This window comes from Ursus maritimus, unplaced genomic scaffold (assembly GCF_017311325.1).
Source record: "Ursus maritimus isolate PB19 unplaced genomic scaffold, ASM1731132v1 scaffold_12, whole genome shotgun sequence".
Classification (NCBI taxonomy): domain Eukaryota; kingdom Metazoa; phylum Chordata; class Mammalia; order Carnivora; family Ursidae; genus Ursus; species Ursus maritimus.
The window spans coordinates 21,023,797-21,036,668 of record NW_024423564.1 but is presented as its reverse complement, the minus strand read 5'-3'; the positions used below and the strand labels follow the sequence as shown (position 1 = coordinate 21,036,668).

The following is a 12,872-nucleotide window of genomic DNA, read 5'->3' as shown; positions in this document are numbered from 1 at the left end:
AGGAGCTCCTGGTTGCCTTTTTTGCTTCCTAAAAAATCTAATTTAGACTTTAAAATTACACAGTTTCTCAGATTTTTCTTAACTTGTTTTATTTGTTATCTTGTCAACCCTGTTTAACTCCAATTAAGGATGATAATGATTGTGGCCAAATATGGAAGAGTATATGATCTTTTTCCCCCATCAGTGATATGGGAGAAAACACACACACACACACACACACACACACACACACACACAGTGCTCTTTTAAAGTAATTTGATCTCCTCACTTCAATTACCTAAAATAATTTCTAAATGTTTGAAAACATGAAACTGGATGGTCTCCGTCCAGTTCCTATCTCTACCAGACAGAAATATTTTTTAAGCACATTTAAAAAAATAAACTACATTAAACCCTTACTGGAAAAAAAGCCACTTCTGGACAGAGACCAAGCCAAAGCAATTTTAGTTTAAATTGGTTTTCCTGGAAAAGCTGGAAATGTAGTTCAGAAAAGAAATGTTTTGGCAACTTTACAAATCAACACTCAAAAACTAACATGATCGGTCTCCATATCCTTTGCTTTGGTGATTCTCCAGTACGAGTGGAGGAGAGAATTGCCTGGGGAGCTTGCTAGAAGCAAATTCCTGGGCCCAGAGAGTAGCTCTGATCCAGATCCAGAAGACCACAGTTCAACTCACTCCAAAAAGACAAATTTAGGGCTTTATAACTTGACAGCGCTAGAAGGAGGAGTTGTGTTTGTGTTCGTTATGGCATCTGACCATGTGTTTATAAAGTTAATCCCGTAGCCCACTTCAGTGGGGACCCCTGGACTAGTCTCACGGGACAGCCTGGTCTGAGACATAGCTCGGTCACTACCTGTGTGATTTGGGGGTAACTCATTTACTGTCTTCAGGTTCGGTTTTCTGCAAAGTGAGGAGATTGAATGACATCGATGATTCTTAACCCTTTGAGATCACAGACTCCTTTGAGAAGCTGAAATCATTAATCTTCTCCAGAAAAATGCACAAATACACACATACATGTTTGCATGCAAATTTGGGGAGGATCACAGTTTTCTTAAAATGCTGAGGGACTTCCTGTGGCAGTGACTCAGAGCGGAAAATTGGTTTATCTAAATCTATGTTTCCTAAGGCACCCCGCACTCCCTCCACATTTGTTCTTTGGGAGGGTGCGTGTCTTGACGCCCTCCACTCCTCACCCCCTGTTGGGAAGCACCATTGTCCTTAATGTGTGGGACACACTTACCACACAGGGCCACTTCGAGAAGCTGTGTGCACAAATTTAACCATTAAAAGACACTGGTGACATTATTTGCGTTTTACAAATGAGAAAACTGAGATACGTAAAGGTGATAGAACTTGCCTGCAACTACAAACAGGCTCGGGCTTTCCCCCTGAGCTCTTAACCCCCCTGGCGGGGTTTCTCAGTCTGGGCATCGCTGACATTTTGAGTGGGACAATTCTTTGTTGTGGGATTCTGTCCCGTGTATTGTGAAATGTTTGGCAGCATCCCTAGTCCCTACCCATTAGATGGAGCAACACCGGCTGCCCCCACGTGTGACAACCAGAACTGCTTCCAGACATTTCCAAATGGCCCCGGACTGAGAACCGTACTCTGCGGTACTCCCTGGTAGGCCGCACTACCCCTGGAGTGAACCGCTGTTGCTGAGGCGAGGTCAGGGGCTCTCTCAAGGCCGACAGGGCAGAAGAGAAGTTGAACACCCCAGTAAAGAGCTTCAGGAAGGAACAAGCTACAGGTCATTCCCAGCTCCACGATTTTTTAAGTGAGTAATTTCTAAAAACTCTACCCCGGAGCTTTCTGGTGACGGTTAATGCTGTCCTGCATTACTCCTGAATTACTGAATTACTCCTGAATTACTCCTGAATCGGGTCGTGAAGCCGCCTAAAGCTGTCGTTCCTTTGCACAACCTCTTTTACAGTCCAAAGAAGCTTCTACCAACATGATTCTCACTTGTGTTCGTACCGAGAGACAAGATCCGCGCAACTACAGCGGGTTTGAAACCGGTTTCGGCGGTCTGTGTCGGGCTGAGCGAGGCCGCCCTGCGGCTTGGCTGCCAGCAGCCGGGCAGGCCCAGGAGAGGCGCAATTTCTCACTGCTGCTGCTCACGCTTTGGTCTTCCAAACTATGCGAGCCGGTTGCTAGAGCATGTTCTGGTGGGTTTTGAAATTGAGTACTAGGAAAAGTACACACTGAATCCTGTCAGGGTGGGGTGGGGTTCTATGGCGGTTGTTGTTATCAACAAAAGCTCTATTTAAAAATAATTTGGTGGCGTAAAGCATGAGGATGTGGTTACATGAAGCTTTTAAAGTATTTTAGATCAGTAATAACAATGCTTTGCTGCGTGACTCTGCTGGTTGTATCGCTTGAGAAAGTAATTGAGATTGAGATCTTGAGCCCACAGATCCAAGGTTCCCATGGGACCTATTCAGTCAACAAACGTTTAAGTATTTACAATGTGTCAGGCACTCTGACCAAAAAGAGAGCCTTGCCCTTGACTACTTTACCATTTGGAGAGGGAATAACCAATCCCTGGGGAGCCTGGGTGTGGCAACAACACAGGCATGAGCTTTGGGGCACACAGGCTGGACAGCCCCTCACCGGGGGCAAGAAAGACTCCTTGCGGGAGGTGAAGTCTGACCTCAGACCTGGAAGATGAGTAGGACTTAGTTAGGCAAAGGTGGGGGCAGATTGCAAAGAGGCAGCCGGGGAAATGGCCTGCCCCGAACAAATGGACATGGCTAGCTGAGGAGCAAGAGGAGAAACTGAGACACACTCAAGGAAGGCAGCTCCACAGTCTGGCTGGAGCAGGGCCCGGGAGGGAGAGATGGGATGGAGAGGTAAGAATGGAAGAGGTTATGGGGGCACTTATGCAGGGCTATTTTAACACCTGTGCAGACCTCAGCACCGAAAGAGGCCCCATCACACTTCATATCAAACATGTGAAAATGTAGCCTGATCCCACCTTAAGGTAGTTTATAAATAACGAGTTGATTTGCAATTGACTACTTTTAAAATTTTTCATTTAAATTTTAGTTCATATACAGCGCAGTACTGGTTTCAGGAGTAGAGTCAGTGATCCATCCCTTACATACATCATCCAGGGCTCAGCATAACAAGTGCCCTCCTTAATCCCCATCACCCATCTAGCCCATCCCCCGTCCACCTCCCCCCAACAAACTTCAGTTTGTTTTCTATCTTTCAGAGCCTCTTTATGGGAGTACCTGGGTGGTGCAGTTGGTTAAGGGTCCGACTCTTGATTTTGGCTCAGGTCATGATCTCAGGGTCGTGAGACTGGGCCCCGAGTCAGGCTCTGGGTAGGGTCTAATTGTCCTTCTCCCTCTCCTCCCCCCTGACCCCCCCACTCTCATAAATAAATAAAAAATCTTTTAAAAAAAGAGTCTCTTATGGTTTGTTTCCCTCTTTCCTCTCCCCCTTCCCATATGTTCATCTGTTCTGTTTCTTAAATTCCACATATGAGTGAAATCATATGGTATTTGTCTTTCTTTGACTTATTTCGCTTAGCATAATACTCTAGCTCCATCCACGTCATTGCAAATGGCAGGATTTCATTCTTTCTGATGGCGGAGTAATATTCCATTGCGTATGTATATGTATGTATAGGTGTGTGTGATCACATATGTATACATATCACATCTTCCTTCTCCATTCATCAGTTGGTAGACATTTGCGCTCTCTCCGTGGTTTGGCTATTGTTGATAATGTGCAGCTGACTCTTTAATAGTGTATTAATTTCTGTTTCAAACTTTCCTTTTTTATACTTCAGAGCCAGAAATTCTTTTTTACAGCTATTAAGCATTTTCAAAGGATCTCGAAAAGCTGGTATGCTCAAGGCACCGTGCTTAAAGGGCCCAAATGATAACAGCCTTCTTTTAAACTTGCAGGTTTAAACCGGGGTGAACCTGGTAACTGGCTTCCCTCTACTGCCCACTGTCTGCTCTCTCCTTTCTCCTCCCTTCCGGAGTTCTAGCAGGACACGCAAACACTCAGCTAGCGTGGCCCCAGCTTCTCCTGCCACAAGCAGCAGCCATGTGACTCAGGTTTCCACTGATTGGGGTACACGCCGAAGTGCTATGTGAACTTTCCAGTTCAGGAAGCTGGCTGCCCCTCTTTCTTCTTTCCTCATCTCTGCCAGCTGGCATGTGGATGTGGCGGTGCTGAAATGATGTCATCCACGCAGACAAGGATAGCATCCTAAGGCAGCGGTTCTCGAACTTTAGCGAGCCTTGGAGTCCCTCGGAGAGCTCGTTAAAACAGATCGCTGGGCCCCGTCACCAGAAATTCTGATTCAGTGGGTCTGAATCCTTTCTAACCTGTTTCTAAGAGATGTTGATGCCGCTGGTCAGGGACCACACTTTGGACACGTCTGTCCTAAGGGGTGGGGGAGCACTGAGGAGATCCCTGGATTTCTGGATTACCTGGTGTACTAGATCTGCCTTCCACCTGGATTGTTCATTTACCATTGTGAGAGATAAATGAATTATTTATTTTTTGAACCTTCATAGTTTTGGTTCTCCTTGTTATATCAGCTTTATATACAGCCGCTAATTGATGTTATGGAATTTCACCTTTACCAAAGGAGTAGTATGGTGTAGGGGTTGAGAATGGAGCAATGGGTTTGAATCCCAGTTGTGCCACTTCCTAGCTCTGTGATCTTGGGCAAGTTATTTAACTTACCTGGTTAAAAAAATCACTTACCAAATTATTTTTGTGACTCAGTTTTCTCATCTACTAAATGGATCCAAGGGGACAAGTTGACCCAGAGTTCACCCAGAGCTCACATGCCCTTTCTAGACCATGTTCATTGGCAAGGACCCCAGAATTCCCTGCCCAGTGGCCACAAACACACTTTCTCATGATCTGTGTGGACCTCTGCTCCAGCTTTGTCCTTCTGATGTTGACTCTGCCTTCCAGGTACCATCATAGGTCTGAGATGGTGCCAAGGGATAGCTGTGTGACTGCGGTGCGGATGGGACTTGGATGGACAGGCGCGAGTGTCCTATATCCCAGGTCCCTCTGGCATGCGATGACAGATACGAGGGCAGGGAGAGAAGGGGATGGACTGTGGAAGGGAGGCAAGTTCACCAAGTGGTCACATTCCAGGAGCATGGGAAAAGTCTATGAATCTGAGAATTCTAAATTTGAGCCCAGATCTCCAGTGGTCATGAAAGTATGTTTGTCAACTTAGGAGAACAGAATATTATTTAACAGTTCGATGGCTTGATTTATAATTTTAAAATACTCAGACATATAGCCTGTGGACTTATACCTGGACTCCTGCCCTGGCCTGTAAGTTTAGAGGTAAGCCCAGCTACCTTGTAGGCCTGACATGAAGCCAAATGAAACAATAGATAAAAAAAACCTCAAAACAATGCCAGGTACACATGGTGTGTCCTCAGTAACGTTGGCAATGATGATGCTTACAACTCTCCTGAGCACTGTAGGGTCTTAGTGAAATGGCTGAGGCACGATAGTGACATTTGCTCACTATTTCTTCCAACAAGTATTGACTAAGGGTATACTATGTGTCCAGCATCGTTCTGGGAGCTTCCAATACTAGTAATCAACACAAAGCTCCTATTTTCAAAGAATGTACATTAAAGTGGAGGATGGGGAAACATAAAAAAATGAGGGGGCGCCTGGGTGGCACAGTGGTTAAGCATCTGCCTTCGGCTCAGGGCGTGATCCTGGCATTCCGGGATCGAGTCCCACATCAGGCTCCTCCGCTATGAGCCTGCTTCTTCCTCTCCCACTCCCCCTGCTTGTGTTCCCTCTCTCGCTGGCTGTCACTATCTCTTCAAATAAATAAATAAAATCTTTAAAAAAAAATGAAACACCTGTGATGTCTTTCAGTCTTAGAAAGATCACTTTGTTTGGAAGGAGGTAAGATGGTAAGTAGACATCAGTTAGGAGCTTGTTGGGATAATTTAGAGAAGAGATACTTGTTGTCTGATACCAGGTAATGGCAGAAAGAATAGAGCTCAGTGAACAGATTTAAAAAAAAACATTACTGTGGTAGAATGAGGACACTTGGTGACTGACTGATGGATATAGGGAGGAAGAGAGAAAAGAAGGAATCCAAAATGACAGCTAGGATTCTGACTTAGACATCAGGATAATGGTGATGCTGGTCACTGGGACTGGAATGTAGGAGAAGGAGGAATCGGTTTGGAAAGAAGAGGAGGGATCCATTTTGGACATTTGGGGTTTTGAGATGTCTACAGAGCACCCAAATAGCAAGGTCCGGTAGATGACTCTGTATACGGGTAGAACTTCAGCCAGGTGGCAACTGTCTCAGGGGTGAGAGCAAATGCAGTGTGGGGTGGGCACTGGCTGGGAGAAACCGAACACTGCTGCCAGGAGCGGGAGTGAGCCTGTGTAGGCAGCTTGAGAAGAAGATGAAGTGCAGGGGAAGTTTTTATTAGGTTGTGGTGAAACTGGCATTTTTGAAGCCAAGGGAAAGCAACCAGTTCGGGGTAGAGAGACTGGACATGCCCCAGAAGGGTGGTTGAGGGGGCAAGTTCCTGACGGGCTTAGGAGGAAAGAGGTGGCCATGAAAATCACTTACCGTTTCACCATGGAAAAAACCCTGAAATCATTTATGTAGCCATCCATTCGCGGATTCAGTAATTATTTATCTAGTACCTTCTACATGCCAGGCATTGTCCTGATGCTGGGAATGAGAGAACCCCGCCCCCCGCCCCACCACACACACCCCCTATCTTATGTAAGTTCAATAGCTTAAAACAAAACCCACACCAAATACAAACAAAAACCTGCCCCCTGCCAGGCCAGGGCTGCGGAAGGCAAGGTCTTGACAGAAATGTGAGTGACTGCATGGTGAGAGCCTCTCAGCAGGGATCTTGCTCGGTCCCACAGGCAACATATAAGGTGGCAGCTGGGCCCAGGAACCTGGAATTTAAATAACGCCTTGGTGTGAGAGGAAATTTTTATTCATGTATTTATTTATTTAGAATTTTTAAAAAATATTTTATTTATTTATTTAACAGAGAGAGAGCACAAGCAGGGGAAGCAGGAGAGGGAGAAGCGGGCTCCCCACTGAGCAGGGAGCCTGATGCAGGGCTTGAGCCCAGGATGCTGGGATCATGACCTGAGCTGAAGGCAGATGCTTGACGATTGAGCCGAGAGGAAATTTTTATTTCAACAACAAATTTTAACTCTAAATAATTAGAGGAATCTCTTTCAGGCGTGCTGTGCTTGATGAACTCAGAGACTCAGTAAAGACAAATGACCACAGGCAAAGGACAATGGCAAATTATCTTCAACATCAATGAACTTGGTATCTGAACCTTTCAGTCCTCGGAAAAGCAAATCTCTGGTTCTTCTCTTTAATCCCTGACTCAACTCATTCCACTTAATTACTGCCTAAAAGGGCTAAACCTATCAAGTCAGGCTTACCTCGAACCCCATTAGAGTTGTTAGCGGTCATTAACTACTACCGTTCTTTGAAAGGGAGAGAGGAAAGCAGAGGGAGGGCGTCTTGCACTCCATTCTGAAATGTTACCCAGGGGACAGCCAGGAAAGGACTCAGGCTGTAGGATCCAGGACTAGAGCACGCATTAGGCAGAGTAGGTTCCTTTCAGTGTCAGAACTAGGGAGGAGAAACGTTAAATTTATGTGCGGCGATTCACAGGAAGTTTGAAAAGAAATGGCCTTGGAAGTCAGAAAGTGAAAGCTTCTTTTTTGACAAGATGACAAAACTACCCATCGCAAGGCCGGTAGGTAGATGCTCCGTTTAGAACTCAGGTGTCCCGAAACCCCACCAAGCATTTTTTCCATTATGCCATGTTACCATATTCTATACCGAGTTCAGTTTTCAAATAAATGATTTTCACAGTGAAAATTGATTTATTGGCGTGGGGGGGGGGACGGCTTTTATGGAAAGTTTCCCATGCGGAATGATTAAATAAGAGCTTGCGGCAAAGAAGTTTCCAACATCTGACTGCAGATCTCCATCTAAGACAGACCACCAAATAAAAAGTTCTCAAGTAAAGAGCCGTCTTTGTCATTGACACTGTGGATTTTTCAGATTTCTTTCTTTCTCCCCGACACCTGCTTTTAATCTGACCATTTCATTTTTACCCTCTAACCATTTCATTCCTGAACGTAAGCCAAACTCCAGAAAGGAGTTTGGCAATGAGAATAAAATCAAAATTATGATTTAAATGGAGACTTGGGGTTTTCTGTGGATAATTACACATGTCCCATCTTACCAAAGAAAAAATGAATTTCATTTAAAATACAAAGTAATTCTCTCTGTAAGTGTGGGATGGAAGAGATCAGTCCTGGGTATTGGGAGTATATTCGTCCCTCAGAAAAATCTTGCCTACAGAATGCATAAGGCTAGGATGAAATATATTAGGAGCATATTAAATTTTATTCGAACACGGATGAGAAGAAAAAAAAACGAAGGAAAGAAAAATGAAGCAGGGTGAAAAATAAGGTGATTGAGAGAAAGAGAAAAGAGACAAGACAGAGAAACTTGTTAATTACAGGACTTTCTGAACAAGATATTTTTTTCCTTTCACAAGATAGAAGCTATTGAATAATTCATGCCAAGCGTGGAGAGGCTGCCTTTTCCCTGGGTGATGTATAACTGAGCACGAGAGAGCTTCGTGTGGGTTCACCACATCAGCCACCACTCTTGCTTCTGAGCACAGGGTGCTCTCCTCGTGAGCTCAGCTTCTGCTTTTGCAGCCAAGCATCCCTGCTTCTGCTCCCTGCCTGCCCACCCTTCTGGGCTTGCAGCCTGCCACTTTACTTTCCCCAGCCCTGCTGCCAGCTGAGAAGCCTCCCCGCAGCTGCTGATTTCTGCCTAGGACCATGTGTGTGGACGCTGCTTGGGAGAAGCGATCACTTGCTCCTGGCACTGATCCCAGCTGAGTTTCTCCTGTTGATTTTGGGACCACAGATGCTGCTGTGAGGAGGTATTTCCTGGCATCCCTGCCTCTGCTACTGTCAGCTAAGGACCAGCCCAAAAGTAAGGTATCCCCCAATCTCTCTCCCCTGGCATTTTCCCCAACTGGGATATCTCTGCTTTCTCCTGGAAACTAGGGGCTCCATCCGGCAATATTCCCAACTGCGTGTGCGTGTGCGTGTGTGTGTGTGTGTGTGTGTGTTTGGGGGGAGTAGAGAAGACTCTTGGTATTGCTCTGTCCCAAGGCTTGGGCTTCCCTGGTGCCTGGTGAATGCAAAGAGGCCTTTCCCCTGGCACTGGAGACATTTCTGAGGCAGGCACCTGTCATCTGCCACCCCCGTCCTCCTCGAGCTCCCTTTCTCCCCCTCCCCCAGCCCATTATTCTGCTTCAGCCTTTTGTGTCTGTGGCAGAGGGCTGAAGGGATGTCTCTGCCCTCCCGGCAGGCGGGTGTCAGCATGGGCCACGCTGTGAGAAGCTGATGCTAGCAAGCGAGGTGTGAAGAGTTGGCCAGAATGACCAACTCCTCCTCCACGTCCACCTCCTCCACCACCGGGGGATCGCTACTGCTGCTCTGCGAGGAAGAGGAGTCGTGGGCGGGCCGGCGCATCCCGGTGTCCCTTCTGTACTCGGGCCTGGCCATTGGGGGCACGCTGGCCAACGGCATGGTCATCTATCTCGTGTCGTCCTTCCGAAAGCTGCAGACCACCAGCAACGCCTTCATCGTGAACGGCTGCGCCGCGGACCTCAGCGTCTGCGCCCTCTGGATGCCGCAGGAGGCGGTGCTCGGGCTCCTGCCCACCGGCTCGGCGGAGCCCCCGGCCGACTGGGACGGCGCCGGCGGCAGCTACCGCCTGCTGCGGGGCGGGCTGCTAGGCCTTGGGCTCACCGTGTCCCTCTTGTCCCACTGCCTGGTGGCCCTGAACCGCTACCTGCTCATCACCCGGGCGCCTGCCACCTACCAGGCGCTGTACCAGCGGCGCCACACGGCGGGCATGCTGGCGCTCTCCTGGGCGCTCGCCCTGGGCCTCGTGCTGCTGCTCCCGCCCTGGGCGCCGCGGCCCGGCACCGCGCCCCCGCGCGTCCACTACCCGGCGCTGCTGGCAGCCGCGGCGCTGCTGGCGCAGACGGCGCTGCTGCTGCACTGCTACCTGGGCATCGTGCGCCGCGTGCGCGTCAGCGTCAAGCGGGTCAGCGTCCTCAACTTCCACCTGCTGCACCAGCTCCCCGGCTGCGCCGCCGCCGCCGCCGCCTTCCCGGCCGCCCCGCACGCGCCGGGCCCGGGGGGTGCGGCGCACCCGGCGCAGGCCCAGCCCCTGCCGCCCGCGCTGCACCCGCGCCGGGCGCAGCGGCGTCTCAGTGGCCTGTCGGTGCTGCTGCTCTGCTGCGTCTTCCTGCTGGCCACGCAGCCGCTCGTGTGGGTGAGCCTGGCCAGCGGCTTCTCGCTGCCCGTGCCCTGGGGCGTGCAGGCGGCCAGCTGGCTCCTGTGCTGCGCCCTGTCCGCGCTCAACCCGCTGCTCTACACGTGGAGGAACGAGGAGTTCCGGCGCTCCGTGCGCTCCGTCCTGCCCGGCGTCGGCGACGCGGCGGCCGCTGCTGTGGCCGCCACGGCTGTGCCCGCGGTGTCCCAGGCGCAGCTGGGCACCCGCGCCGCCGGCCAGCACTGGTGACCCGGCCAGGGCCCGAGGGAAGCAGGCATCCCGGCTTCCCACGTCCTTGGTCAGCATCTCCTCCTGCCCTTGTAAAGTACCCCCTGTCTGAACGAAGACTGCTGCAGGCCGAGCCCGATAAATCGGGGCGAAGATTTCGCCTGCGACCCCAGTGGGATGCCTGTGAACCAAGGTCTCTCCCTAAATGGGGTCCCCGAAGTCATTTTGAACAGCCACCTGGTTTCAGCCTTTGTTTCTGTGTTTTAGAGAAATCCTAAAGTCAAAACACCGGAAACTTCAAGAACTTGCTACTCTGACATTTTAAAAGAACAGGTTAATTTATTTCAGCACTGTTTTGGAAAAGAGCTTTGATAACGTATTACAGTTTCCACCTTCATCGTCTTACATATAATATAGATGAAGCGCCTCGAGTGTGCATAAGCCAAAGGAAATAATATTGATGAAGGAAATAAGATTTAAGAAGTATTTTAGGAAGTAACTTATCTTTGATGATGCTTCTCTTATGATTTAGCCTTTGTATTAACCTGAAGAATGAAGCCACAGATGTGCACACCAGTGTGAGTTGCCATTAAGACCTCAAGCCCTTTATTCTTAAAAGGGTTTTTATAAAGTCAAATCATTGCCGAATGAGATAGAATCCTAGCCAGTGAGAAAAGAGGAAACAGATTTCTTACTTTACACCTGTTTTTGCACTTCTAAGACTGAACATCGGCCTTAGGTGTTAAAGTGAAAATTTCCCATTGTGCTGATTGATGGTCTGAGCCAGCAATGGAATTTTGAAAACAAATAAGGGGGTTATCTATTTTAGGTACCAGTTTCATGTTTTCTATAGCATGCACACTTGTTGCTACCTTCATTTCGTAATCAGTTTACTTGCCTTATGAGTGTGATTGCAGCTTTGAACATTCTGTACTATAATGGTTGCTAAGGAGAATAAGTCCTTCTGTTTTCTCTTTAACATTTAAAATATCTCAATGCACATGATATAATTAAACACTAATAATACCATAACTGCATAGCTAACCTTAGCTGCTATTGCATGCTCCTAGATGCTAGAACTTACTGGGCATGTGGTATATACTAAAGCAATACCCATTAGACAAGGACATGTTACTTCTTCCAGACACCAGAAGAAGTGGCCTTCAATTATTTGAAAAGAGACACGGAGATACCCTGGCTACCTATGGTTCTTGCCTTGACCCAATTCATGAGAAACTCCCAGCTGGGACTTTACCTTGCAAAAGGAACCACAGTCAAGATGGATCAATAATAATGGGTTTTGGCTCTGCAAAGCAGCCTGTGCTCTTTTAGGGTTTAGACAAGCCACACATTAGAAAGCAACACTGTTTTTTGTGTTCGTATATATAATACCATGACACTCAACATTAATATTGTGTCTGTTGAAGGAGGTGTAATAAACTCAGTTATATATAGCAAACAGTTCAAATGGGAATCTGTTTTAAAATGTATGATTTGAGGCTTGTCTTTGGTTTACTAAATTTATTTAGAAATAGCTGAAATGCAAAATCATGTGAAATCACTTTATAAAATTAAAAAGGGAAAGAAGTAATTTAAGATAACCATCTATTAGCATTATGACTGCTAACTACATCAAATCTGGGGCCAAACAACCTCAATTACCTGTGTAGTTCAGAGCACGAACAGCTTGCTCTGCTGCACTCTTGCACATCCTAAGTTAGGATAGTGGGAACCTGCGTGCATTTGAGTAATTATGGGAGTTGCAGGAAACTAAGACATGTTTGTGGTAAAACAAAACAGATGTGTTCATTACCAATAATAGATCAGCAGGCATTTTATTAATCTCTCCCCTTCGTGCACGTACCATTTCTCTCTCACTAAGGTTTCGTCTATTCCCGTTTTCCTTGAGTCAAATATTTAATTATGATTCAAATGTTTAATTAAAGTTCAGACAACGATTTCTCTGAGTTTTTTTCCTTCTGTCTCTGGTCTTCTTGCATATTCCCTTGAGAACACTCTAACAGAGGACACTGTATTCCAAAGCACTAGCGAGGAGAGCCACTTCTTTGTTCTGGCTCTATTTAATTTTATTTTTTGTTTCTCAAGTTATTTCTACCTTATATAATTAAATAGGGTTTTATGCCAGCATTAAAAAGAAATAGGTATGATTTCCTCTCTGTAAACATAATTGAATTAGGAAATAGGTTGCAACACCACCAGAGAGCTGAAGATTTTCCTTTAGGGGGGC

At 47.2% G+C, this 12,872-nt stretch overlaps 1 protein-coding gene and 1 long non-coding RNA gene across 2 annotated transcripts; both read left to right on the top strand.

Moving 5' to 3' along the window:
* Positions 1–1,613: 1,613 nt before the first annotated feature.
* LOC103669329 lies at positions 1,614–2,366 on the top strand. The gene is made up of 2 exons (XR_570238.1): positions 1,614–1,783; positions 1,940–2,366. It is a non-coding gene; the product is annotated as an uncharacterized LOC103669329 (long non-coding RNA).
* Positions 2,367–7,144: 4,778 nt separating this feature from the next.
* Positions 7,145–12,582, top strand: GPR88 (G protein-coupled receptor 88). Its single transcript, XM_040626987.1, has one exon. The coding sequence runs from the start codon at positions 9,491–9,493 to the stop codon at positions 10,643–10,645; it is 1,155 nt and encodes a 384-aa protein (XP_040482921.1). The 5' UTR covers positions 7,145–9,490; the 3' UTR covers positions 10,646–12,582.
* The last annotated feature ends 290 nt before the right edge of the window (positions 12,583–12,872 follow it).